We start from the raw sequence: 24,270 nt of genomic DNA, 5'->3' as shown, positions 1-24,270 counted from the left end.
AATAAAATTCACCCCGTCGACTTGATGGACACCCCAGCATTGCGTGTGGCGCCCTCCCTCTCTTGGGGTGCAGTACTACGATGCCTCTGGGGTCACTCCAACCCCCAGAACTGGGCCTCTACTTTAATCAATCCTCTTTGGGTACGACACTCGTCTTTTATGTTGCAGATTTTTAACAGGCACTGACAACCTCTCCTATCATCTGTAGCTTCGTTTCACATTCATAAAAAGTAAATGAAAAAAAAAATCCTGTTACACGCCCCACAATTTTCCCTTTTCAACGAGAAAATTCACTCTTTTTAATTTGATATAGATCACACGAGATTTGTATGCGAGTTGTCAATCTCATGAAAGTGGAAAACTCAATGGCAAACAGCTGTTTTAATAGGGTGTATTGCAAACCCACCCTTCACCTCCTTCTGGACATGTTTATCATGTCGATGAGATGGTCAAGAAAAATTGAATAACTCCCGTTTTTTAGTAATTGCGGATTGACTGTAGATAAATACTCAATGAAAGTGATGAAGTGTCAGTGAGATAAATGATGGAGGAATGAGTATGTTACATGGCAGTTGTCTTCGAGAATTGAAAATCGAAGACATGGCTCAGTGCAAGTTAACCCCACGAGAATTCATCTGCAATGCCTTCTCTCCTCAAATTGGTGCTGTTTGCTCACCCAATGCTGAATTAATCTGCCAGAAGAATAATTTATCATTCATCGAATTGCTCCAACCTTTTTGCAACCTCAATGCCGAAGGTAATTATCGAGATATGTTATCATTACTCGCAGCAATAGCTGAATGTCGAGATAATTCAATAGCTCAACTGAATACTTTTATTGTAATTTATCAAAAAAGTCCAGACTCTCTGTAGCCACTCCGCTCTTCAAAAATATAAAACTCATTTTATAACTCAATTATTTTGTTGTCCCGTCAATATTTCCTAAAAAATAAAATTTGAATATTTTTATCGACGAGTAAAATACAATGTTCCACATCTAACAGATGTCAAAATTCAAAAATTCTTGCGATAGAAGTACTGGATAAAAAATCCTCAACTTGTTAACAAGCGAATGTACAATTATCGATTTTTCTCGTTAATACCTCGTTTACCTCAGCTACTGGAAAATTCGCAAAGAAACGTTAAAGGGTTAGAGAAGAAATATAAATAAATATATAACCGTAATATAATATTGCAGGTTACATCAAGGACCCCCAAGGAACGACAGTGCCGGTCCGGAATCTGCACCTGTCAATCCAGGACATTTACACGCAACCTCCAGAGCCATCAGTAGCTCGCAAATTACTAAACGATTCCGTCACCTCAGAGCAATGCGAGCGCAGCGCAACCACCACAATTTCCAACATAAACTTGGACATCCCAGTGTCAGTACCCTGGTACGAGTCCTGGAGGGACATGTTCCTGTCCGTGCAGTTTCCCTCAGATCATGAGTTCACAAAGCACTACCTCGCCTGCCTGCTAGTAGTCTCCACTTCCGACGAGAGTCCCCTGGAGAAGCTCCAGCAGATGGCCTCCCAGTTGCACCAGAGTCCCCCAGGAAAACTCCCTAAATGGTTCAACAACAATGCCCTGAGATACTACATCCTCCTCCACGACGCGAGTCACGAGCACGAGAAGGAAAAAGCAGAGAAAGTCTTTGCAGAGATGAAAAATCTCTACGACATCAACAATTGCTTCCTTCTCCAGATGAACTCTCGTCCTCCAGGACAAGCTGACGATGTCCTCCACCTGCCAGATCCCTGGAGTCAATTCTTGACAAAGCACGCTGACATCAGCCTCGACCACAGCAGCAGTCCCCGCACCCCAGCAGACACCACTGGTGTTTCCTCAATGCCAAATCAAGTAACCAGTGGCCATGACAAATCGAGCCAGGCTGGTACACCAGTGGCACCTCAGAACCCCATCCTTTTATCTCCAGACATCACCGACAAGATCAGCCTTTCCTCCGAGCTCTCAGACCTCCCCAGCCTTCCAGTGGAGCTCGGCCAAGAAGCTGTTCCCGTGACAATTCACCCTCTCAGCCCAGAGAACGAGAAGCCAAAATTGCCAGAAACCCTCGAATCCCTTAAATCCTCTGGTTCTCCAATCAACATAAATGTCTGGGCAGATTCTCCCAATCGACCACCAGCTCACCATGGTGCTCTTCTCTCAACTCAGGATCTGGATAGAATTCGCACTTTCATCTCAGAATTTTGCCTCAAGAGCCTCTTGCCTTACGTGGAGAAGCAGATTAATCTGCTGAATGATGTGATCTCTAACAAGAAAGGAGTCAGCAGATCCCTCTTCAGTGCTACAAAACGTTGGTTCGGCACAAATAAACCTGGAGCCGCTGGCTCCACCCCTACGAATGCAGTGATTTATACGACTGAATCCCCCGAGCTCCAGCTGCGTCGTCTAGGGGACCTCTGCTTTATGTTTGGTCATTACACTCTGGCTTATCAAGCTTATCATTCTGCGAAAAGGGACTTCGCTGCTGACCAGGCGTGGCTGTACTACGCTGGAGCCCTGGAGATGGCAGCTCTCAGTGCCTTTATGCAAGGGGAGATGACAAGGAAAACTATCGAGTACATGGACGATGCTATTTTGACGTACTCCAACAGCTGCAAGATGCCTCAATTCGCAACAAGGGCCACTCTCCTGTCATCGGAGTGTCTTAAGGGGGAAAATCTTCATGGGGAAGCCGCTAAGCAGCTCATCCGCATGACCAGCGAGGACTCTGACCTGAGATCGGCTCTGCTGCTTGAGCAGGCAGCTTACTGCTTTATTTCTTCGAAGATGGTGCACAAGTATGCCTTCCATGCTGTCCTCGCTGGCCACAGGTACTCCAAGGCTGGACAGAGGAAACATTCTCTCAGGTGCTACCAGCAGTCCTACCAGGTTTACAATGGCCGAGGTTGGTCTCTAGCAGAGGATCACATTCATTTCACCATTGGGAGGCAAGCTGCATCCCTGAAGCAAGTGGAAGAGGCAGCAAGGGCCTTCGGTAGATTACTTAACCCAGCCAGCAGACAGCCTGCCCCTCAACAAGCCGCATTCCTCAGAGAATTCCTCCACATCCACAATCTTCTGCTGCAGGAGTCATCCAACTACTCTGGTCTCCCAGTGCTACCTCTCCCTCTCATCAATGGAAATGAGATAAAAGTTCTGCTCGGTCCTCTCCTCAGCAGCTCAAGCTCTGTGACAGCAGCCAGTGCAGTCTCCTTCGATCACACCCACGAAGACGACGTAAAATGGTCAAAACTCGAGGAACACCTCGTGTCCGAGGGCCTTGGAGTTGTCCCCATGATCTTCAAGCCCTCAATCGCTCTTTATACCGATAAAACGAATAATACCAATCGTCCCAATGCTGTCATCGATGAACCCATCCACCTCTCCATCGAGCTCCACAACCCCCTCCACATCAGTGTCCCTCTGTCCAAAGTGAAACTCATCTGGACATTTGAGAAGGACGGAGAGGTCTTCAACAACGAGACCATCACTGAGAACAGTTTATCTGAATCCAGTTCAGTGGAGACTTCAGTGATCGATCACATCGTACTCCAACCCACGAGCAGACAGAGAATCATTCTCAGTTGCACGCCCACTCAGAAGGGTAGTTTGAAGATTCTGGGGGTCAGCTATGATCTCTCTAATCCAACAAATGGCGCCGGTCTGCCTGTGGTTAATCCTTCCATTCTCATCCATGGAAAACGTCTATTCGAGATCAAGGGACCGAAGCTGAAGAATGTTAAAGAAAAACCTGGTGCTGTGATGTATGGCATCGACTACAGACTCGATATCAATGTAGTTGACAAGGCTCCATTTCTGGGGATTTACTTCAGCAAAATATCACCGGAAATGTTGTGTGGTGAGATGCAGAGAATTGACGTCACCTTCAGGAACATTGGAAATGCTCCATTGAGAAATATTCTAGTGGGATCGATGAATCCTGAGCTCTTTTGCTTGGAGAACTCCCAGGATGGCTGCACCAAAGTCAGAGATAATGAGAAGTCTGTCACGAGAATTGCCCTGCCATCGACGAGTGAAGGAGTCATGGGGATTAATGAGGAATTTAGTGTTCCACTGTGGGTACGTGCACCTCACGAAAAGGGCAATCATCGTCTGGATTTACTTTTTTATTATGAGAATCAGGATGGGAAGAGTATTCCCAGGTACCGGCTGTGCAGGCACACGTGGCAACTGACTGTTCTCGATTCAATTCACATCCAGACAATTGTCAGGCAAAGTGGTGTCACCCAGGACGCATCTCTGACGTCGAATCTCGTGGTCCAGGTGAAGAACGCCAATCAGGTCCACGATCCCTTCATGCAGGACATCGAGCTGACGAGAGTTTCATTGAGAAGTGACACCTGGAGGCTGTCTGACTCACTCGTCAAGGAATTTCCCCATCAAATAAAGCCTCAGGAGACGTGTCATCTGGTGCTCAAATTGTGTCGCAGGGATAATGAGGAGTTCTTCTCGAATGTGTCGTTGGGGGGTGGAGGTGATCCTGAACTTGAGGGGCTTTACGTGGATTTTGTGAGGAGACAGCAGTTGAAGGGCATCACTGACAGCAATCAGAATCATCTAAAGGTGGATGATTCTCTCGAGGTGTTCGATGGAAGGGCTGGAGCGACTGTAGTCGTCAGGTGGAGGGCTAAGATCATTGAGGGGGCGACCCTGGCTAGAGTAGCTATTGGCCATCATCATATTGACATGAGATACTTGAATAAGTTGTATAAGCATCCGGAGGAAGTCGTTCAGCCGGAGCAGAGGGAGTACTCGTCGAGGCTCACGATTTTTGGACCAGACAGGAACGTTCCTGATGCCAGTGCAACTGCCAAGGAGGAGGAACAGGAGACCAATTTGGCAAATTCTCTCACCTTCACATTAAGTCATGGGAAGAACCTGCAGCATGACTTTGGAAAGCAGAGGGTGTTTATCGTCCCGGTGCTACTGCATCTGCAAAATAATTCCAGGGCCAGGCTCGATGTCAGGGTTTATACTTTGGAGAGCAACAGGTGAGGGTGAAGATTTATTTACTCGAAGAAAATCTTCAGGATTTTTTTAGGTTTTTGTTAAGGTACCACTGCGGAAATTATCAATTAATTGATTACATTTTTAATTATGAGCTTAAGTTAATTCTCTCTAGTTATTATAAATATATAAATCGAGTTATTTTATAGTAATTTTTATACAAATCGAATGGGGATGAGCTATAATAATTTGAGATTTTATTAATTACAGTCAAGCACACTTACCGAGCATTAAATCGCAATTGTATTCACCACAAGCCTCAACGTTCTTTCGATATGCCTGTCACACCTCAATAAAGTGTCAGGTAGAGGCATACGGACGTCAAACCATCAAACTTCAAGCTGTCATCTCCTCACCTGGAACCTACGATCTCGCCTCTCGGCTCACACTCGCCGCTAAAATCAGCCATTTCGAGGAATTCGTTACCCAAAAATGGAGAACTGAAAGTGTTTGTATCGTGAATGATGAACGATTGTGAGATGAATGTTGGAATGGTGATAAACACTGAATCATTCCCTAGATCAATATTGACGGCTGTACATATTTCCATTAGACGAATTTTTAAGAGACAGTCTTCAGAAATTCAATGGAGAAAAAGTATTCTTGAAGGAAGTATTTTTCTTCGGTCAGAACGCATATTTTTTTATTCAAACACGTAATTGATTGTATTTGCTTCCTGCATCAATTTCGAGTGAAAATTTTTGATTTTAGGTGCAATATCTTGAGATCATTCCGATTAAAGAATGTATCCTTTAAAATGCAAAACTGTTTTTGAATGAAAAATTATTTATTGTCGTAATCAAGACTTCAAGAATATTTTTATTTCCACAGAGAGTAGAGATTATCAATTTTTCTTGTCATCGCGGCGAAGTAGTCTTCATTCGTTACATTGTCCTCCGAATGTCTATTTTTCGTTATTTAATACTCGTACATGCATTTCATTTATTCACTTGTTTGTTTTGAAGTATAAATTGTGCCTTTTTTTTCCTGACACATACAGTGAAATAATCGTTGGTGAAATCAATTAATCTAGTGAAGACATATCACGACCAGATTGATTTTTTGAATGAACATCACGCGTTGAAATCTTCTCAGATTTGTATATTTCGATTTCACGTATTATTTGTGGCGCATTCAGTTTGATGTATACCGGGTATTATTTGTATAAAATATGTGACATAACTTCAGTGTAAATAAAGTCAAGTGTAACGAACGCAATAGGACAATATTACAACGGAATTATGCGTGTATACTTATAAATAATGCATTATTACGGATATTGTTAACAATTAAAAACATTTAAACACATAATTCTCAAGTATTTCATTTTTTCCAGAATAAAAATAGGAAGACACCACTCAAAATTATTGAAATTTTCATTATTATTATTTATTGTTATTAATATTGATATTATTATTGAAGTAAAATGAGAAAATTAATTGTTGAATGGAGTAGTTGAAAAAATATGTTGAAATTATTGAAGAGCCGGGTGGTGGTCAGGATTGCCAACGTGTTTTCAGTGCTATCAACTCTCTCCCCTGAAAAAATCAAACATCTCTCCCCCCATTTTCCCCTCAAATTTCCCCCACCACGTGAAGGTTGTCTGCACAGTGCGGTACACTCAACAGATTGAGGTGTGGCCACAGAAGGCAGCCATTGGCAGCCATTTTCTTGGTCTATCTGTCGCATAAGATTTTCAGGTAAATACGCAATTTAGTTCATTAAATAAACTTAAATGACCAACGCGAATGGTGTGTCGGTGTCGTGAATTAACGATTGAAAAAAAAAATGTTGATGAAATTGTGATTTAAACGAGTTACAATAACACGGGGGTGTGAGAATTCAAGTCCCATCTTTTTTTTCCCTACAAAATAAATGCGTAACGTTTTGAGGCAGAGTTAAGTATAAGTACGTTTGCGAGGTGTGCTGGGAGGAGTGTCATGCTCTGTACAATTGATATTGAAGTAATTTAGAGGAATTAAAAGTGGGACAATAATCGCGAAATAGATTGTTAATGAATTGATTGAGTCTGTCATTTTTTTCAACTGGGAGAACATTTTTTTTTGATAGATATTCGGAGAGTGCCCCCCTCCAGGCTTTTCCTCTTGGTTCCCCTCACTTCATCCCTCTGGTTGCCCCTTGGGTGTGTGAGCTTCAACGTCGAATTCTCTTTGTCGTGATTTTGCACAGTTCAATCGAGTGAGTTTAATCGACAGAGTGAGGACGATGTCGAGGTGAAGAGTATCAGTAATTTTTTTTTTTGTTTTCATTCCAACGCTTCCTCATCCATTTTACTTGCGTCTGAAACACTTCCCACCTTAATGCCAGTGCACTTCCGGCGTTGTCAGATTTTTTCCCCCGGTCGTTTCTGCCCGACGCTTTTTTTTCTTTTTCAACCTTTTTTGGTGTTGCATTTGACCTTTTCAGGAGTTTAGGCTGTTCATTTGGGGTTTGAGTGGTAATCCCCAGGGATCGGGGGGTTTTATTCCATCATCGGTCGATCACAAACATTTGACTTCGTGGAATAACTGACGTAAGTGTCGAGTTTTATCATTGATTCAGTCGATGTACTCGGAAACTATATGACATCATGTGGTTTGGAGTTGTGAGGTGCACTGATTGATTTTTTTTCAATTTCATCTTCAGGTGTTTTTGGGGAGATCAGTCCGGGTTAAGATCACGTGGGTCATGAGGATATCGTTACTTGCGTCACTTGGGAATCCAATGAAATTTTAATTTTTGGGGTAAAAAATTGGGAATATTTTTGAGACAGCTTCAATTTTCATTATTGTTATGGAATTTTTATATTCGGTTCAATGGAATCTTCGATAGATTGCGAATCCAGACGAATTGTTTACACCATTTTCACTATCTTTATTGCTGCATCAACTAGAAAACTAGAGTTTCATTGAATATTCAAGGAACTATCTGACTTTCCACTAATAAAATACAGAGAAAAGAGGGGTAGCTCAACTGCAATCTCTTTTTATACAAATTAAATGGATGAAGAATCGAGAGGAATAGTTATCCGAAATTTCACCAGTCATCATTATCGTCGCATTAAAAAAGGGTTTCACAAAATATTTATTATATTAATATTTATCAGTGATAAATTACCGTGAAATTTTTGTGAATTCGTCACCAGTTGAAATTTAACGATTTTATTTTAAATTTCAAGAGTATTTTTCGAATAGCGTAAAGAATTTCATCTGCAGTTGAAATTTTTGTGTTTTGATTGAGTTCTGAGGAGATGATTGCAGTACTGTAACAGACCTTTGGCACACTTTATCAGGCTCGCTGTATCTTATCTTTATTGTACTTTTTTTCCAATGTCGGAGATATTCTCGTACAACAGTCATACTTGTTTGGTTCCTTACGACGACACTATCGGGAGAGGAATGTTTTGAAAGTTCATTTATTGTTGCATGCTTGGTAGAATCTATTATTGGAGCATGATTGTCGATTCCAGGAGAGGGCATAAGTATGAAAATGTGTATGAACTTAACAAATGCAACATTCAACATTAATCACGTGGGGTAATTAGATTAATTCGGCAAAAGAGGGGTGAATTGGTATGAGTCAATGTCCTTTCATCTCTTTCATATTTGTCATTTTATCCAGAGAACGAGTTGTCTCAGGGGCATTGCCATATATTGTCATATATCTCCCTGAAATCACTCGTTATCAAGATAATTCAACAATTGATAAGACAACTGGACTTTTTGCCCCTTCGTCTGCTCCACTGCTGAATTAATTAATAATATCAATAATTATCCCGAGGAATGGAGAAATTCAGAGGATTGAGACCGAATAAGTCCGTATTAAACATAATTTTTTGGTGTCAGAATAACCATATCCTCTTCCAATCCGATATATTTTAACCATCCACAAAAATGTCCACTTAAAACAGAGAATGCTGAGAAAGAAAGACTAAAAAGATGGGATGCATTGTGGGCCGAGGCATCGGTTCAGACGATACGGGTCACCCTGGATCAGGTACGACCCAAGTCCACATTTCTTTTTCTTTTTTTTTTAAAAAGAGAAACAATTAAAACACCTCGAACCTCGTAGGTTTTCAAAGCATTGCATAGCACATCGATCAAATTGCTTATTAACAATACTCGTAAATGGATTTTTTACCTTAATTTTTACATTAATTTTTACATTAATTTTTACGGTTGAAATTTAGCTGGAATTTAGGATGAAAAATGTAGTGGTTCCGGCGACAATCGTCATTGTTGGCTAGTCTATCCCCTCTAGTTAATGTATTGAAAAAAAATGATGATGTAAATAACATTGAGCGTAATTCACATTGGGCACTGTAAAATAGAATATCACTCACTAACACCTGATGAATCCACTATTTCCGCTAATTCCTGGATGCTTTATCTCCACATTAAACACCTCCAAGTACTCAATTTGTGATTGAAGTTATTATCGCCAGATGAATGAGATGGAAGAATTATAGGAGACCGTTGGTTTATGATTATTAGATGAGAGATTGCAGTTTTTTAGATCATGCCAACTGCAAAGCACCTGACATGGATTTTATTAGGGACTTGTTATAGATGAGAGAAGCAAAATGGATGGAAAGGATTTTAAATGTCTTGCAATTACGTTGAGATATTTGGGACAATCTCGAGGAATTACTGGTGATGAGACCCATCCATTTTGTTTCAGCCTCGCCAATAGCTACCAGGATGTATATCTTGTAAAAATAATCCATTTTAGAAAGGGTACCTCAGGCAATCACAATGGCATTAGCATGGTAGATCTCGGAAAGAGATCATCACCTAGAAGAGGGGAAATTATTTTATCACCGCGATTTAATGTCCTTAAGACCCAGTTTATCGTTTTTCCAACGTCTGTTCTATTATTTCTATTATCAATTGAGAACTTTCAAAATATTGGGAAATAATACAACTGGGGCTTAACGACACCGAAAATTCGGGAATAAAGTGAAACGAGAATGATGGGGCAAAGGGACTAGACCTTTTTTCAAATTTTCAAATGTCATCTGAGAAAATGTCTGAAGTGTATATTTTGCCACATTCGTCCTTAAAACAGTGTTCGAATTTTAAATGTTTTTTATATTCGAGAGGAATTATTGATTGGATAAAATACGAGCTCTCACGACGGGACTCTCCAATGAGCTGTTTCCAGTCTTTTATTATCCAATTCCAATGTTTCGATTACTGGTAATGCCTCTTGTCTATTCGAACACTGGATGATTCACCTTATCCATTGAATTTGCTCGTTAGAAATAATGACAAATGGGTGGATGGAGATTCAAAGGATTGATTATTATTTTAGGATTCATGGCGGCTATCAGAAAGAAACTAGTAATCGTGGGCGATGGTGCCTGTGGTAAAACCTGCCTGCTCATAGTATTCAGCAAAGATCAGTTTCCCGAGGTTTATGTTCCCACTGTATTTGAAAATTATGTGGCTGACATTGAAGTGGACAGCAAACAGGTACGTCCAAGAATCTCATTGAGATATTCAAGTGCTTCTGTTATTTTCTGCTCGACCAAGTCCGTCTCAATTTCGTCGTATTGATTTTAATTGCATCAGAAAGAAAATAACAGAATATTTTAACCCATTAAAACAATTTTGTAAATGAATATTTCTTTCGAAATTTATAATGAAGCAGTCGTATAGAAAATAATTGGATTGGAATACAATTGATTATTGTGATGTCGATAGGTTGAGTTGGCCCTCTGGGATACAGCAGGACAAGAAGACTACGACAGGCTGCGTCCACTATCTTATCCGGACACCGACGTAATTCTCATGTGTTTTTCGATTGACAGTCCGGATTCATTAGAGAACATTCCCGAGAAATGGACACCCGAGGTGAAGCACTTCTGTCCAAATGTACCAATTATTCTCGTTGGAAACAAAAAGGATTTGCGCAATGACCCAGGCACTATCAAGGAGCTTGGTAAAATGAAGCAAGAGCCAGTAAAGCCAGAAGAGGGTAGAGCCATGGCTGAAAAAATTAATGCCTTTGCTTACCTCGAGTGCTCTGCCAAGAGCAAGGAGGGTGTACGAGAAGTATTCGAAACAGCGACCAGAGCAGCACTCCAGGTTAATAATATTACATTTTTATTACCCTGGTTCATCAATCAATCAACCTTCCCCAATTATTAATCCATATCTTTTTATCTTTAAAATTCGTCTTCTATCGTTCAATTATAGAATAGATAGATAGCGATAGATTTCTTTGATGGTAATAATGACAATAATGAAAATAGATCTTATAAAATGTGATAACTCATGCCTTGGAATTTCAATTGCAGGTAAAAAAGAAGAAAAAGGGCAGATGTAGGTTGCTCTGAGTCTATTATGCGGAATGGGCCCGACGCCGACCGGGTGAATAAACAAACGTAAAATCATGGAATTGCGGTACTAGCTATTCAAAAAAAAATGAAGAGAATAATAATAATAATAATGAAAATAATCTACGGAAAGCTAGTCGTAATGCCGGAGGCCCCCGAAGCATAAGAAAAGCAAGAAAACCTATAACATACTTGATATCTTATCTTTAATTACTTTACATAAATGAAAAAAAAACGATCAACAACTAGAAACATGTAAAACGCGTCCAATAACGGATATTGAAAAAAAATGAAGAGCAAATAAATCCGACAACTGAATTTCATACAGAAGATTAAGTGCACCAGCCAATACAGTGATCCGTGCATCCTTCGTAAATTAAAATATATATACGTATTTATGTATTCCAAAATAAATACATATATATATTCGGATCCATCAGCGCGTGTATGTTACAATTGTATGAGTGTTTGAATTGCTTGTCTGTGTGAAGTTTAAATACACATCTGCCTGATACTTTAAACAGAAAACAACAAAAAAAAAACGCCTGTGTGCATTGTAGCAATTTTTTTTGCAAAGACTATAATAATTGTATCTTTTTAATAACGATGGCGATTAAATGCTTCATCCTCGAAAAATATAACAGTGAAAAGAAGGATAAACCAAAAAATAATGGAATTTATTTTCAATGTTAAACCATTTCTGATTTCCAATTCGAGTTTCGATTCGAGATCCTCTCGATTATCATGTTATTTTTGGATATTTTTGGATAATCGAGGGTTCAGTGTGGGACACCTCCAGTCTGGCTCTCAGTCTTTCACTCAATTCTTTATTTACGTTTTATTTCTTTTTCAATCGCACGAACTGTCAATTATTCTTCCGAGTCTGACGACCATTTCATTCAGCACTTTTTTTTTTACTTGACAAAGTGTTATTTATCTTTCTCCAATTATTTACGAGAATTATTTACGACGTGAAAGCAATGCAGTAAATTAATTATTAAAAACTGATGATGAGAAAATTTATCAACGTGAGATGACTATCTGGATCGTTCTGTCGATCTTCAAGATACCAAGTAGGCTAAATGTATTATTATTATCTCATTATTATTATTATTATGATTCAACTATTGATATGTTATATTATATTATTGTAATACGACGACACTAACATTAATGAATTGTAATAGCGGTTATATTCTATTTATGTACTCCGATAAAATGAAAGAAAAACCGAGCAATATGCCTCCCATTTATATTATGATTTTTCGAATACCGCGTGAGGTAGATTGGTTTAGTTAATTCTTATGTTTTTAATCGCACATGATTTTATAAGAGCCAGAGCGTGTCTGACAATTGATGATATTTCCCCTTGGGCTCATTACGCCAGCTAAAGTAATTGTTCTACTTTCACATGTAAATAGGGACAATTGACAGGCAAATTGACAGTTTTCTTCGTATCTATGACAAGTAAATTCTTTTTTTTTAACACTTATATGATCATCGCGAAATGCAATTTGTTCAGAATTTTGTGATATCTTTGTATAATGTTCATAAGCCGCTCTACCAGAATGTCGCGACATATTTACCCTTTTCATTTTTTTTTTTCGAGACTAGGAGATAAGTAGTCTTTCAATTGGGTGATTGTTGGATGCCGTTTCAACACTTGGATTTTTCGTGGATGTGGGGGAGATCATGCTGAGCTGGAGCAGGACGGAATTGATGGAGGAACTTTGTCGTCCCACGATCACCTTTTTTTCTATTTGAATAATGAAAGTGTAAACAGCTTTTCACTTACTTGCGTGTGGAATGCGTTCAATCTCAGTTAAGATGTTTTATTTTACGTAGGATCTTGTCGAGTGGATGCAAGAGACAAGAGAATTTATGTATTTCTTTGGAATTATAGGTTTATTATAAAAATCATTGAATAAGCAGAAATATCTTTATTCGTACATGGTGTCGTTGGTTCTGGTTTTTTTTTTTTCATTCAAACTTACATTCGGGGTTTTAGCTGTTGAGTGGATTTTTTATAATTCATTACACACTTTTTAATTATGGGGGTTTCGTATTGGACTTGGTACGCAAATCAATATGCGTTAATTTATTCATTGCTCGTTGATGATGTCATGGGGGATCTTAACAAACTAGTCTTCAGATGCTCAAGAAAAGACTTCGCTTTGTCGTTTAAGGCCCGGATGGACTGTCTGCAAAAAAAAAAAGATAATTTACTCCAAAATTGGGACTCCTAATTACTCCGTCAATTAATCGTTTTTTCCGATAAATGTTAGCTAGCGGCCTAGTTGTTGACAACCGCTAGAACGCTAGCTAACAATTATTGAAAAAAACGATTAATTGCCAAAGTAATTAGGAATCCGCATTTCGGAGTAAATTATCTTTTCTAGATAATCCACCCGAGCCTTAAGAGAGGAGACTACGAGTTCTAAATATCACGGGTTATTAAAAGAAGTTCTATCATTTTTCTCTTATATCTGGAGAGCCCACAAATTGATAATTAGCTAAAATACCGCATTTTAATTGAATATTGCCTGTTCCCACTCCGAAACTAGAGTGGCATCGAGAACGCAGGAAGATCCTTTGATTAATAAGCCATGGTATTTACAATTCACAGTACTCCCCTCGAAACTACATATGATACTTAATGAAAATATGACGTTATTCTACAACACGAGAAATAGTAACAAACATTTTTCCCCATGACACCTTAAAATCCCTCTGCAATCGATTAAGGTTCGCCTGCGATCTTAAATTGGTGTTCAGTGTTAATCAATATCAACAAATGAATAATAACAATAGTGATATTTCCTCCTCATAAAAATCGAAAGAACGTACGCGAAAAAGAATAAATCTAGGAAGACTCAATGGCCGGAAGCATTCAATCCTCGAGACTAATTAAAATGCAAAATAAAAGAAAATTAATGATTAAATGGTTTGAACGAGAAAAAAACGTTACTGAGACGCAGTCTGTCCTGTTAGAGAGAAAATTTAATACTCATCTGGTAAAAAAGAAAAAAAACAGTCAAAATATAATAAAATATTCATATCCACTAGTTTCAAAAAACGATTCATTGATATTGGCATTAAAATTTTTAGTAAATACATCACATTGATTATACCAGCGACCTAGAATACTAATTACGGATTAGTACGGTAATAGGCCGCATACGAAATTTAATTTATTTAAAACTTACTTTAACTTCTATTCTCAATTGCTACACGAGGGGCTCGAGAGTTACTCGCTCCCCGCATTTTTCTCGTTAAATAATCTTTATTTAAAGCCTAGGGTGTATTATACACTCGGTGGAAAATAATCGAGTCGTTATTAGCCTTGGTGATGAATTTTAAATTCCATGTATCCAAGGAGACAAAAAAAAAATGCCTTGGATTTGACAAAAAAAACCTTCGTGTCGCAAAGGACGTTCCTAGATTCTAAAAAACCTATTTTTCATTCAAGAATGTTTATAGAATTAATTTAAAATTTTCTAGACTGTAGAAACCTCTTCTCGAACAAACGAACGATTTTTTTCTCACACTAAGACATTTTTTCTTTCTGCACTCCATATTCCAATACAATAAGAAATTAATTCGTGCCTTCACCTGCACGAAATCATCGACTAAATTAAAACAATAGATTAAAAAAATTAATGGGGCATCTTCATTATTTAAACTCCTTCGAATAGTGAGGAATTGATCAGGTAGATTTTTTTTCGTTATCGCGTTTTATTAGGACGTGGACGGCACTAAATGAAATCGACTGATCATGTAATGGAGACCCAAAAATACTCGTTGTGCATTTTTAATAATAAAGGGAAATAATTGGATGATGAATCAGTAGTAAAGTGATCAAACAGGACTATTTCCTCAGCTTACTTTTTCTAGTATCATTTTTAATTCCTCATTTGATATTTTCGTTAATTTAATCTCTAGTTCTAGCACTTCACTACTGAAACAACAGCCAGTTTACCTACATTAAAAACAATTTAAACCTAAAGCTTCATCCTCTAACTACAAACGATCCATAAATGCTGTCATTGGTGTCCTCATTATCACCTAGACGACGAGTTTTCCGTCGTGTCCTGGAGCCTGTTGATCCGGCTGTATCCAGCCCCAAAGTGTCTAGAAGTTTGTAATAAACGCTATGAATGAGAGATGTTATTCACGTGAGTAGAAACAGTTGGTTCCCTCTTGTTATCGACATGAAATCTGAAACCAATGGGTAAATAAGGATGGATAAAGCTTAACAAAACTTAAATGGTTATTTAAATAAAAAAATATTTACTCACTCTCTTGGTCCAGAAGACGAAGCTTCTTTTGAACTAATTTCCTGAGAATGATTTCGCCCTCTCGATACAGCACTCCTTCCCTGCATTTGTACATTATCACTCCTCCTGTCACTCTCGACAGACAATTCGCTGCTGATTTCAGTCTCCTCAGTGGGTAGGCACGTCTCCACCATAGCCTCCAGACAATTGACGAATAATTCGGCGCTCTCAGCTGTTCGATTGCACTTGGCGAATGGTCCAGCGAACCTCCAGAGACCTCCAAATCCACAGCTCTGGAGATAGTGGAGCTGCTGACCCGTGTCCTCACAAGCTATCATGTTCTGAATGATAGCCTGAACTGCACTCACGATCACTTGATCGTGACATGACGACAGAACACTTGTGATTTTAGCATCAAGCAAATTGTTGATGACTGGAAAAACCTTGGAAAATACGACAGAGGCCTCAGCAAGGTACTCGTAGAGTATTCTCGTCTCATTCTCATCAGTAGAGTACTTGACCAACGTCGCCAGGATCGTCAGCACGAGGGTTTGGGTGGAAAAGTCAGTGAGAACTTCAGGATCCAAAAGGACGTTGTTCTCATTACTCACACTTACTCTGGTGCTGCGATTCTTAGACTCGCCCTCGTCGATAGCCTTAGCTTCCTTGGTAGTTGGAACAGAGAACGATCTCTGGGTCCTGAACAAAGCCCTTCCACTTTGATGCGAGGTATGTGGTTTCTGGAGTTTAGCCTGACTAATGGCATTCTGATCGAGCAGATCCCAGGACTTTTGTTTTCTACTCGTGAGGTTCCCGATAGGATTAACATCAGGTCCATTCGTCACCAGCACATCCAGAAAATCACTGGAGTTGGATTCGGCAACATTTCTCCCTAGTGAGTGTCTGACGTGACACCTGCTCCTGACCTCCTCACTAACATGTACAAGAGCAGCTAGATACGCCACACTTTCAGGTGTCACCTCGAACTTGTCTCTCATAACTGGTTTTGCCACGATAGCCAACAACATTGTCAGCACTCTAGCAGTCCTCGTGACAGTGGTAGGTGTGGGGTGTCTGTACCCCTTGAGCAAATGTCCCACCAAGGCAAAATGAAAATTCGACTTGAATGACAGACCCACAGCATGATCCAACTGCTTGAAATGCCACTCCAGAGGCTCCCTCGTGGACATCATCACCTTCTCCAGGCTCTTATCATCAAAAATTCCTTGAGAATCCAAAGTGTGAAGATTCTGCTCGAGAAGTGCCAACCCAGAAGCATAGAGGGGAGCCTCATCGAGCTGAAGAATAGACGTCGCCACCCAGAAGAGGTACCTGTGAATGGGTGACTCAGGCCTCAGCAAAGGCTGCAGCCTCGTCAGACACATGATGATAGCCTCCAACAGGGTAATATCATTGAAACTCTCGAGGGCCTTGACTAGAATTCTCAGCAGTTGCTTGATATCCTGATCGGTGATGCTCTTCGATATGCACCCAAAGACGATGAGAGCTCTTGGCTGAAGTGCAGGGTTAAAGCAAAATGCAAAACTCCTTGCCAGAGATGTCCACGTACCCAGCCAATCACACCTGGGAATATCCCTCATGCAGGCCTCCATGATCTCCAGTAGAGCATCAGTAATGACCTCGAGACTCGTTAACGACAGTCTCTCTCGATCCTGCCCTCCACATGTTGTTCTCTCATTGGAAAACCACTTGTCACTCGAGTGCCTGCAGCTCGACCTGAACGCAGTGACAGCAGCGGACTTCACCTTGCTGATACCAAATAGCAGATAAAATTTTGGTAACGAGAACTCATCGAGACTCATCCTCAGGACTCTGTAGGTGTCCTCTGAGAAAGAGGGAGAGTTGCAGGTGCACAGTGAGTGGATAATATTTATGACAAGACCGTGAGTGGAGGCCCTCATCGACAGGCTCCCAGAGCAAACGAGAAAGGTCACCGTGTGGAAGAGATAAGGCAGATGTTTCCCCACATCTAGACAATTATTGAATGATAGCATCAGCAGATATCTTGCCAGTATAGCAATATCATCCCACATCATGTGTTGCTCCAGCAGAGGAGTGGGTGAGGTGCAAGTTTTATCCACAACTCTGCAGAGTCTTCCAATTATTTTCTTCGCCACCAGCTGGACATTTCCTGAAGCCAGTGCCACAGCAGTGTCCGCCATAATCTCCACCATTGGAGATCCCAGGCCATATCCTACGCTCTTCTGAATGAAATTATCAAGAACAGTGTCGATTAATTCTGGTAGACGACCAATGGTACTCCAAATTTTCGCCTGAATGCTGGGGTACATCTCCACCTCCTCAATTGTTAGGATAATGAGCTTTTCGAGGATTTGTGTGACCTGCCTCTGTCTCTTGCCACCCTCATCATTAGGCTTGTGGAATCTCACGAGGTTCTTCAGCCAGGGTGTCATGTACTCCAGGCAGAGGTGCTTCAACTCGATTGTCGACACCTTGAACCCCTGCATGCACTCCTCGAGGAATTCCAGGGTCAGATGTGGATCGTTAGTTGCCAGTGTTTCACTCAGATGTTTAATAAAAATAGTATTATTCGATGGTATGCATAGACCAGAAGTTTCCAGCAGTTGTCCCTCAATCTTGAGGTCAAAAGTCGCTGTAAGTGCGCACAGCTGATTGTAGGCAGCTGTTCTAAGATTGGGATCCGAGCTGCCCAAGTTTAATAGAGCCATGTTGAGGAGAGTTCCAGGAACATCTTTAGGCCTGATCTTGGTGTGAACTGACATTGAGTCGGGCTGTGACAATTCCCATCGGTTTCTAATGTGAATGATAGCCTGAACGATGCTGTCACAATCGTTGTGAATGAACGAGAGGGGTCCTGCCTCGTTGGAGATGGTCAGTGTGAACTGATTGTCATCGACGAGACATACCTCCTCAATCTCAGAGGCATAGTACACGTCGTTAAGGAGCACCTGGTGCGACAGGACTTTGCACTTTTCTGATGATGTTATTTGTATCGCTGAGGGACCGACCTTAACCGAAACTTTGGTGTCCTTGTGGGATAATTTGAGAGCACTCGTGAAGACTTTGAGGTCTTCATCGAGAGTTAGAGTTGCTCCAGGGAGCTTCTGCTGCTCTGGCTCAATGACTTCGTTAAGTCTCGCTGGTGAATCAATGAAAATCACTTTACGATTGCCCTTGAGAGGAACAAGAATCCTGTCATGATACTTCGTGTATTCCCTCACCCAATTATTACAATTATAGATGTAAGCTGCATGAATGTTAGTGTAGGCGACCTCAGGAAGAACGTAAAACCATTTCTGCAGGAACTCTGTTCTGAAACGATTATCGGAGCAAGTGTGAGTGAAGTCCACAACGAGTTCGAATGGTGCATGGCAAAAGGGTTTTAACGTCAGCATCACATGATAGATGAGGAGATCTCCATTGGTCTCACCAATCTTGTATCTTCGAGCGATGTAATAAAACACTGGATTTCCTTGTCGAGAGGTGCCAGCTTGGTAGAACAGATTGAGGCTCTTGATGCTCTTGAATTCTTCTTTCTCGTGCATATTGTGCTTCACCATTATCTCCTCGAAGTTGGTGGAAGACATGTCGAGGCTGGACCAACGAGCATATGAGAATAGCAAGTGAGAGTCAACAGGTTTGTGCTCCGGGGGTCCCAAATAAGCTAATAATGTCGCCATTTTATCAAAAGGTCTTCTTCCAACTGCCTTGTGGTCCCTCGAGCTGCTGAGATAATCTCCGATCCTCTCCTGGTGATTCCAGAGTAATCTGTGAAGAGCCAGAACGTTTGCATCCGAGACAAAAGACATCGGGTGATTGGTCTGGTCCACAGTCTCACAGTCTGACGCAATCTGGATGAAGAATCTACGACCAATTTCAAAGTGCAGACGAAGAAAATCATTGAAAGACAGCATGTGCTGCTCCTTGCTGAACTCCACGTGGTTGGCGATATTCTGGAGGATTTTAGACATAAGCATGAGGCCTCGTTTCACCTGGACAGGCACTGGTTTATTGACAATTCCCATTTCCTGGGGGGATACGATTGCGGGATTGATGAATCTCAGGAATATCACAGTCCCCACAGCACCAATGTTGTTCTGAGGACACTGGGGGAATCTCTTGCTAAGCACCTGGTACAGACAGTGGCACATGGACCTCAACTGCGGAGGAAATCTGTCAGCTGATGAGACTATTGCATCGAAGACCTTCTGAGTCAGTGCTATCAAGTTCCTCCCATTCTGCTCGATATTCTCATTGACGTCGATCCTGGCGCTATCCACCTCAAAGCTCGTGGATGAGTCTCCAAGTAATGGAGTTATCAGAGGCTCCAGAAGATTCTGGAGATAGCTAGCTCCGTATATCTTGAAGCAAAAGGCCATTATCTTGGAGCCCAGACTGTTCCCTCTGAACAATGTCTGCATGCAGTCCGAGACTTCCACCTCTCGATAGAACATGTTCCATAAAAGAGGCGAGAGGAGGTGTTTGGCGTCGAAGAGGGTGACGAAAACCCTCGCAAGTTCGTCCATTTGATTCGATGTTATGACATTTGCCAGGGCCATTGCTATGGGGAGCTCTCCCTTATCGCTTATCATGGTGACAAGCTGGACAAGCTGTTCAAATCTGTCAGCTAGGACCGTCTCGGCTAGAGTATCGAATTCAGTGCCCTGTTGCAGGATCTTTGTGAGGACCTCCATAAAGGCAGCCCTCGTCTGAAGATCCCTGTTGTACCCCAGGTCTATCGAATGCATCAAACCACTGTCGATATTCGCACTCAGTAAATTAGACATTGCCTGGATCGTTGCATTTCTGAGACTCGACAGCTTCTCAGAGGTGAGCCTCTGCCTGGACACGACTTCCTTCTCCTCGTTGGCAGCGTCGTTGCAGTCATTCAGAGAATTCATGAAGAGGCTGAAGTACTTGAGGAACAACTGGGACTTGGCTTCCATGAGATCACCCCTGTCTGACTCCTCTGGCTGAAGAGGCAGCCCTCGAAGAAGAGAACCCACTGCCTCCATGCAGGCTTGCTCCAGGTCTCGAGTGATGGTCGTCATGTCCGCAGAGTTTGGTGGTGGTGCTATCTGGTGTGTCGTGTCCATTATCCAATCAGTGAGGTACTCCACAAGTTTATTTCTGAATTTCATCTCCTGTCTGAATGCCAGGTCATCCCTTCGTTTCATCATTGCCTCCACCAGCTGGCAGAGTTTTGTTTTTATGTGGATAGCGTAGACTGTTGTGTCCAAATGTCGAACGTACCTCACGATCGCCAGAGTCATCCCCTCGATGCTCGTCATCCCCAGGTACTCAGATGGCTGATCTGATTTTGATTCTAAAACATTCCTCATTATGAAAATCGTGTGCTCGATGAATTGAGTGTTAACGTCGAGTACGATTACTTGGCCCTGTTGGTCGAAAAATTTCTCAACAATGCTCTTGATCTGGTCAAAGAGAATGGGATAGAGGGCTGGGCTCATCTCCTGGCCCACTAGCTCCTTGACGTGCTTCTGAATTTGGGCACCGAATTTTTCGTTGTTACGGATTAGGAGACGCAGCAGATTTAATACAAACTGCGTCACTGGGCAGTACTGGACTTCCTGGCTTGGATTGGCTAGACAGGATTCCTGGGACTTGGTAAGGATCTTCTTGGGTTCGGGAGTGGGCAGAATACCTGAGGGCATCGGACGGTTTGGGGACTTTCGCTGGAGGCAGACGCCACCTAGGGCACACAGAAAACCTGTCATATTCGCCCATTCGTTGATCTGTTCTTCCAGTTCGTGCTCGGAGTTCTGGTGAGAAGCACGACGTTTCCCTGTGCTACGGTGGAACGATTCTACCTGGCCGTCTTCCGTTTTATTCTTAGGGTAGTTGGTCAGTTGGCGGCAGGTGAACTCCCAGTTACGAAAGGTTTCCTCCCAGGCGGGCTGTACACCGTTAACGCAATGCTCGATTTTTCGCAGTAGCGCCATTATTCGCTTCTGCAGGGCGGCCCGACCTGGGGATCACATTCAGAGAGTCAAGACTCCATTGGAATGAGTACAGATGATTTCAGGCAAAACTTACAAAACATATTTTTTCTGTGGTAATTTCATCGACGAGATCTTTTGATTTCACAAAAATTATATTCATCCCATAAATTCTAAATTTTTGCTCACCTTGATTATGTTCATGATAACATATCCTACTTTCTCCACTAGCTGCATATTCAAGAGAATGGAGCATATCGTTACAATGGATATAATTGAAAAGCAGTTGTATTGAATTACAATGTAATTCTTGCAATTCGCATTTGGAACTTTATATAGATTTGTAGAAAACTAAAAGGTGAAGGCAATCACAGAAAACTCACCAGTAGTAAGCGTGGAGGAGGTCTGCGCCAACTCAATATACAAATGATAATTAGGCAAAAGACACGTAACAGCAACTTCATCACTGCCACATCTGATCTCCGCCTCCTCGCAGATGAGGGAGAAGCAGGAGAGAGCAACGAGTACAGCCTCCATATCGATGCTCCAAAGATACATGAAGAAAACTACCTCGAGCTTGATATGCGCCTGCTTGCAGATGGCGATCTGACTGCCAACATTGGCATAATCCTTATTCTCCGATAGAAAAGCGTTCCTCCTGACGAGGATCTCCCTCAGCCATTTGAGTATGTCAGTGTAGTTGACAATCTGATGCTGAATGAGCTTCTGAGATATGGAGAAGAGTACCTGCGAGCTGACGTCCCAAAAAGTCTTGATGGGAGCCTCTGGATTCCAGGCCTTGATCTTATCAGGATGATGAAGAACGAGAAGAGCCTCCATGGCTTCATTGGCGATGTCCAGCATCGTGGGTTGATGGACCAGAGACACGAGTCCATTGATGAGCTCCAGGGTGGAGCTCTGGATCTCGTGTCCAGCCTTTCCATGATTATAAAGCATCAGCATGGGATCAGTATGAATGAGCCTCACCATCCAGAGCAGCAGATTTTTGTGGCTCGTTATCTCCTCGCCCCTGTCCTTGTACTTCCCCTGCTCCTTTCCCTTCATCGTAAAACTCTGAATCATCTTCAAGGGTGTGGGAGATATGTAGCTCTGGGTAACTTTGTTCAATGTATCCGTGAACATATTCCTCAACTCAGGACTTTTAGGGTATATGAGGTCGATCTGGGGCCACCAGAGTAGCCTAGGCTGAGTAACAATTCTGTACAACGAACTCACTAAAATAAATTGATAGATTGATGGTGAATTGAGATTGAGGCAGATCTTGAGGATCTCATCGTTGTGGGGTTTTATTCTGAAGCAACTGACGAAACAGTCGATCATCAGTTCGATGTCCTGAGATATGGAGCTCCCTCCCTTGGAGAAGGGTTTTGTGGGATTGAATAGAAGGCCTGTGAGATCACCCATAACGTGCTGGACGAGGGTGAAGATGACATTGTTGGAGTCCAAGTTGCTGATGTAGGTGGAGGCCTTGCAGAGTTTGACGCAGGTGACAGCTGCAGCTTCGGTTATCTGTCGACTGGAACCGTGCATCACTAGGCCACGTTTAACTCCATCAATGAATTGTTTCTTTTTCGAGTGCTTTGGAGAACAGGGGGCACCAGAGTCTGCATTGACAATCTCCTCGAGAACTTTTGGCGAGAGAATGAGGAGCATTATCTGGAGAGGCCAAACAGCAGCAGCTCTACCTTTCTTGTTCTCAGCGAAACCATCGAGAACGTCAAAGAGCTCACCACAGATTTTGGCAAGAGTGTCATTCGGCCTCTTCTGAACGTCTGAGAACTCCTGGGGATACGTGTCCATCCAGTTCCAGATGGCACGCTCCAGGGAATTCATCAGGATGATATGGGCTGATTTTTTGAGCAGACGAAATTTTTGGATTGTTTCAGTTAGCAGTTGCATAAGTCGGTCTATGTCAATGTTGATATGTTGGATTAGTTCTATATCATTGCAGTCTGGTGTCTCCTCGCTGCACACTGAGAGCTCCTGGAGATGGTCCGATATACGATTGAATACTGCTGAGAAGAAATTTAGGCTTAGGGCAAAGAGGACCTTGCTGGCGAGACTCTTTATGTGAGAATGCAGTTGGCTATCATTTGTTATGTTTATAAACTGACAAATCTGCCTCAACAACAACTTGACGTTCATGGTCTCCTCCTTATTAGCCGTGTCCTTGGGCTGATTAGCCAGACACTGCTCCAGCGTATCCAAAACAATGATAATCGACTCATAGCGATTTCTCTCTTGCTCCGAATAATGAAAAAGCCTCTGACTACTGTTCCCAGGCAGCATCTCATTAACCCTCTGCAATATCTTCGTCAGCCCCCCAATCACCAGAGAGAATCTGTGCCTCGATATCTGAATCAAATACTTTCGATTCTTCTCCTCGTTCACCTGGGAGTTGGTTGTTTGGGGTCCAGCTCCGCATGGCAGCTACAAAATTCCAAAAATTACTTTAACTTATTTGAACATTCAAAAAAAAATTCACAAATTAAAAAACTCCAATCAACAATACCTGATCCTCGAATCTCGTAATCAACAAATTGGCCCATTCCTCTGGCTTCTGGGTGCCCATGGCCTCCACCTCACACCAAAATAATTCTAATAAATTCTAGACCCCTTGCCCCCCCCCTCC

At 41.7% G+C, this 24,270-nt stretch overlaps 3 protein-coding genes across 12 annotated transcripts; 2 read left to right on the top strand and 1 right to left on the bottom strand.

Moving 5' to 3' along the window:
- Nucleotides 1–400: 400 nt before the first annotated feature.
- Nucleotides 401–6,036, top strand: l(3)76BDm (trafficking protein particle complex subunit 8 homolog l(3)76BDm). The gene is made up of 3 exons (XM_011316166.1): nt 401–757; nt 1,199–5,021; nt 5,248–6,036. The coding sequence occupies exons 1-3, from the start codon at nt 553–555 to the stop codon at nt 5,513–5,515; spliced, it is 4,296 nt and encodes a 1,431-aa protein (XP_011314468.1). The 5' UTR covers nt 401–552; the 3' UTR covers nt 5,516–6,036.
- A 594-nt stretch (nt 6,037–6,630) lies between these two features.
- Rho1 (ras-like GTP-binding protein Rho1) lies at nt 6,631–13,312 on the top strand. 9 transcript variants are annotated; one of them, XM_011316158.1, is made up of 6 exons: nt 6,673–6,737; nt 7,465–7,570; nt 8,948–9,033; nt 10,351–10,511; nt 10,743–11,126; nt 11,339–13,312. In XM_011316158.1, the coding sequence occupies exons 3-6, from the start codon at nt 8,976–8,978 to the stop codon at nt 11,375–11,377; spliced, it is 642 nt and encodes a 213-aa protein (XP_011314460.1). In that variant the 5' UTR covers nt 6,673–6,737; nt 7,465–7,570; nt 8,948–8,975; the 3' UTR covers nt 11,378–13,312. The 9 variants fall into 9 exon arrangements, with proteins under 9 accessions (XP_011314462.1, XP_011314458.1, XP_011314460.1 ...); XM_011316156.1 differs by lacking the exon at nt 7,465–7,570 and having other exon boundaries at nt 6,652–6,737; XM_011316159.1 differs by lacking the exons at nt 6,673–6,737; nt 7,465–7,570 and adding an exon at nt 7,251–7,271.
- Nucleotides 13,313–13,726: 414 nt separating this feature from the next.
- On the bottom strand, nt 13,727–24,233 carry Nf1 (neurofibromin 1). Of its 2 annotated transcripts, XM_011316154.1 has the most exons (5): nt 24,151–24,233; nt 22,001–24,068; nt 21,807–21,848; nt 15,676–21,646; nt 13,727–15,595 (listed from the first exon to the last, which is right to left on the bottom strand). In XM_011316154.1, the coding sequence occupies exons 1-5, from the start codon at nt 24,208–24,210 to the stop codon at nt 15,529–15,531; spliced, it is 8,208 nt and encodes a 2,735-aa protein (XP_011314456.1). In that variant the 5' UTR covers nt 24,211–24,233; the 3' UTR covers nt 13,727–15,528. The 2 variants fall into 2 exon arrangements, with proteins under 2 accessions (XP_011314456.1, XP_011314457.1); XM_011316155.1 differs by lacking the exon at nt 21,807–21,848.
- Nucleotides 24,234–24,270: the final 37 nt, after the last annotated feature.

Source organism: Fopius arisanus, unplaced genomic scaffold, assembly GCF_000806365.1.
Source record: "Fopius arisanus strain USDA-PBARC FA_bdor unplaced genomic scaffold, ASM80636v1 scaffold00006, whole genome shotgun sequence".
In the NCBI taxonomy this organism is placed as follows: Eukaryota; Metazoa; Arthropoda; class Insecta; order Hymenoptera; family Braconidae; genus Fopius; species Fopius arisanus.
The sequence above is the reverse complement of the archived record's forward strand: the minus strand, read 5'-3'. Positions and strand labels throughout refer to the sequence as shown.

Coding starts and splice junctions, on each gene's coding strand:
- Rho1 (XM_011316156.1), top strand. CDS start 8,976: ATGGGATGCATTGTGGGCCGAGGCATCGGTTCAGACGATACGGGTCAC. Junction 10,512..10,742: donor TTGAAGTGGACAGCAAACAG/GTACGTCCAAGA, acceptor TGATGTCGATAG/GTTGAGTTGGCCCTCTGGGA. Junction 11,127..11,338: donor CGACCAGAGCAGCACTCCAG/GTTAATAATATT, acceptor TTTCAATTGCAG/GTAAAAAAGAAGAAAAAGGG.
- Nf1 (XM_011316154.1), bottom strand. CDS start 24,210: ATGGGCACCCAGAAGCCAGAGGAATGGGCCAATTTGTTGATTACGAGA. Junction 21,849..22,000: donor CTCCTCCACGCTTACTACTG/GTGAGTTTTCTG, acceptor TTGAATATGCAG/CTAGTGGAGAAAGTAGGATA. Junction 21,647..21,806: donor TTATCATGAACATAATCAAG/GTGAGCAAAAAT, acceptor TGTGATCCCCAG/GTCGGGCCGCCCTGCAGAAG.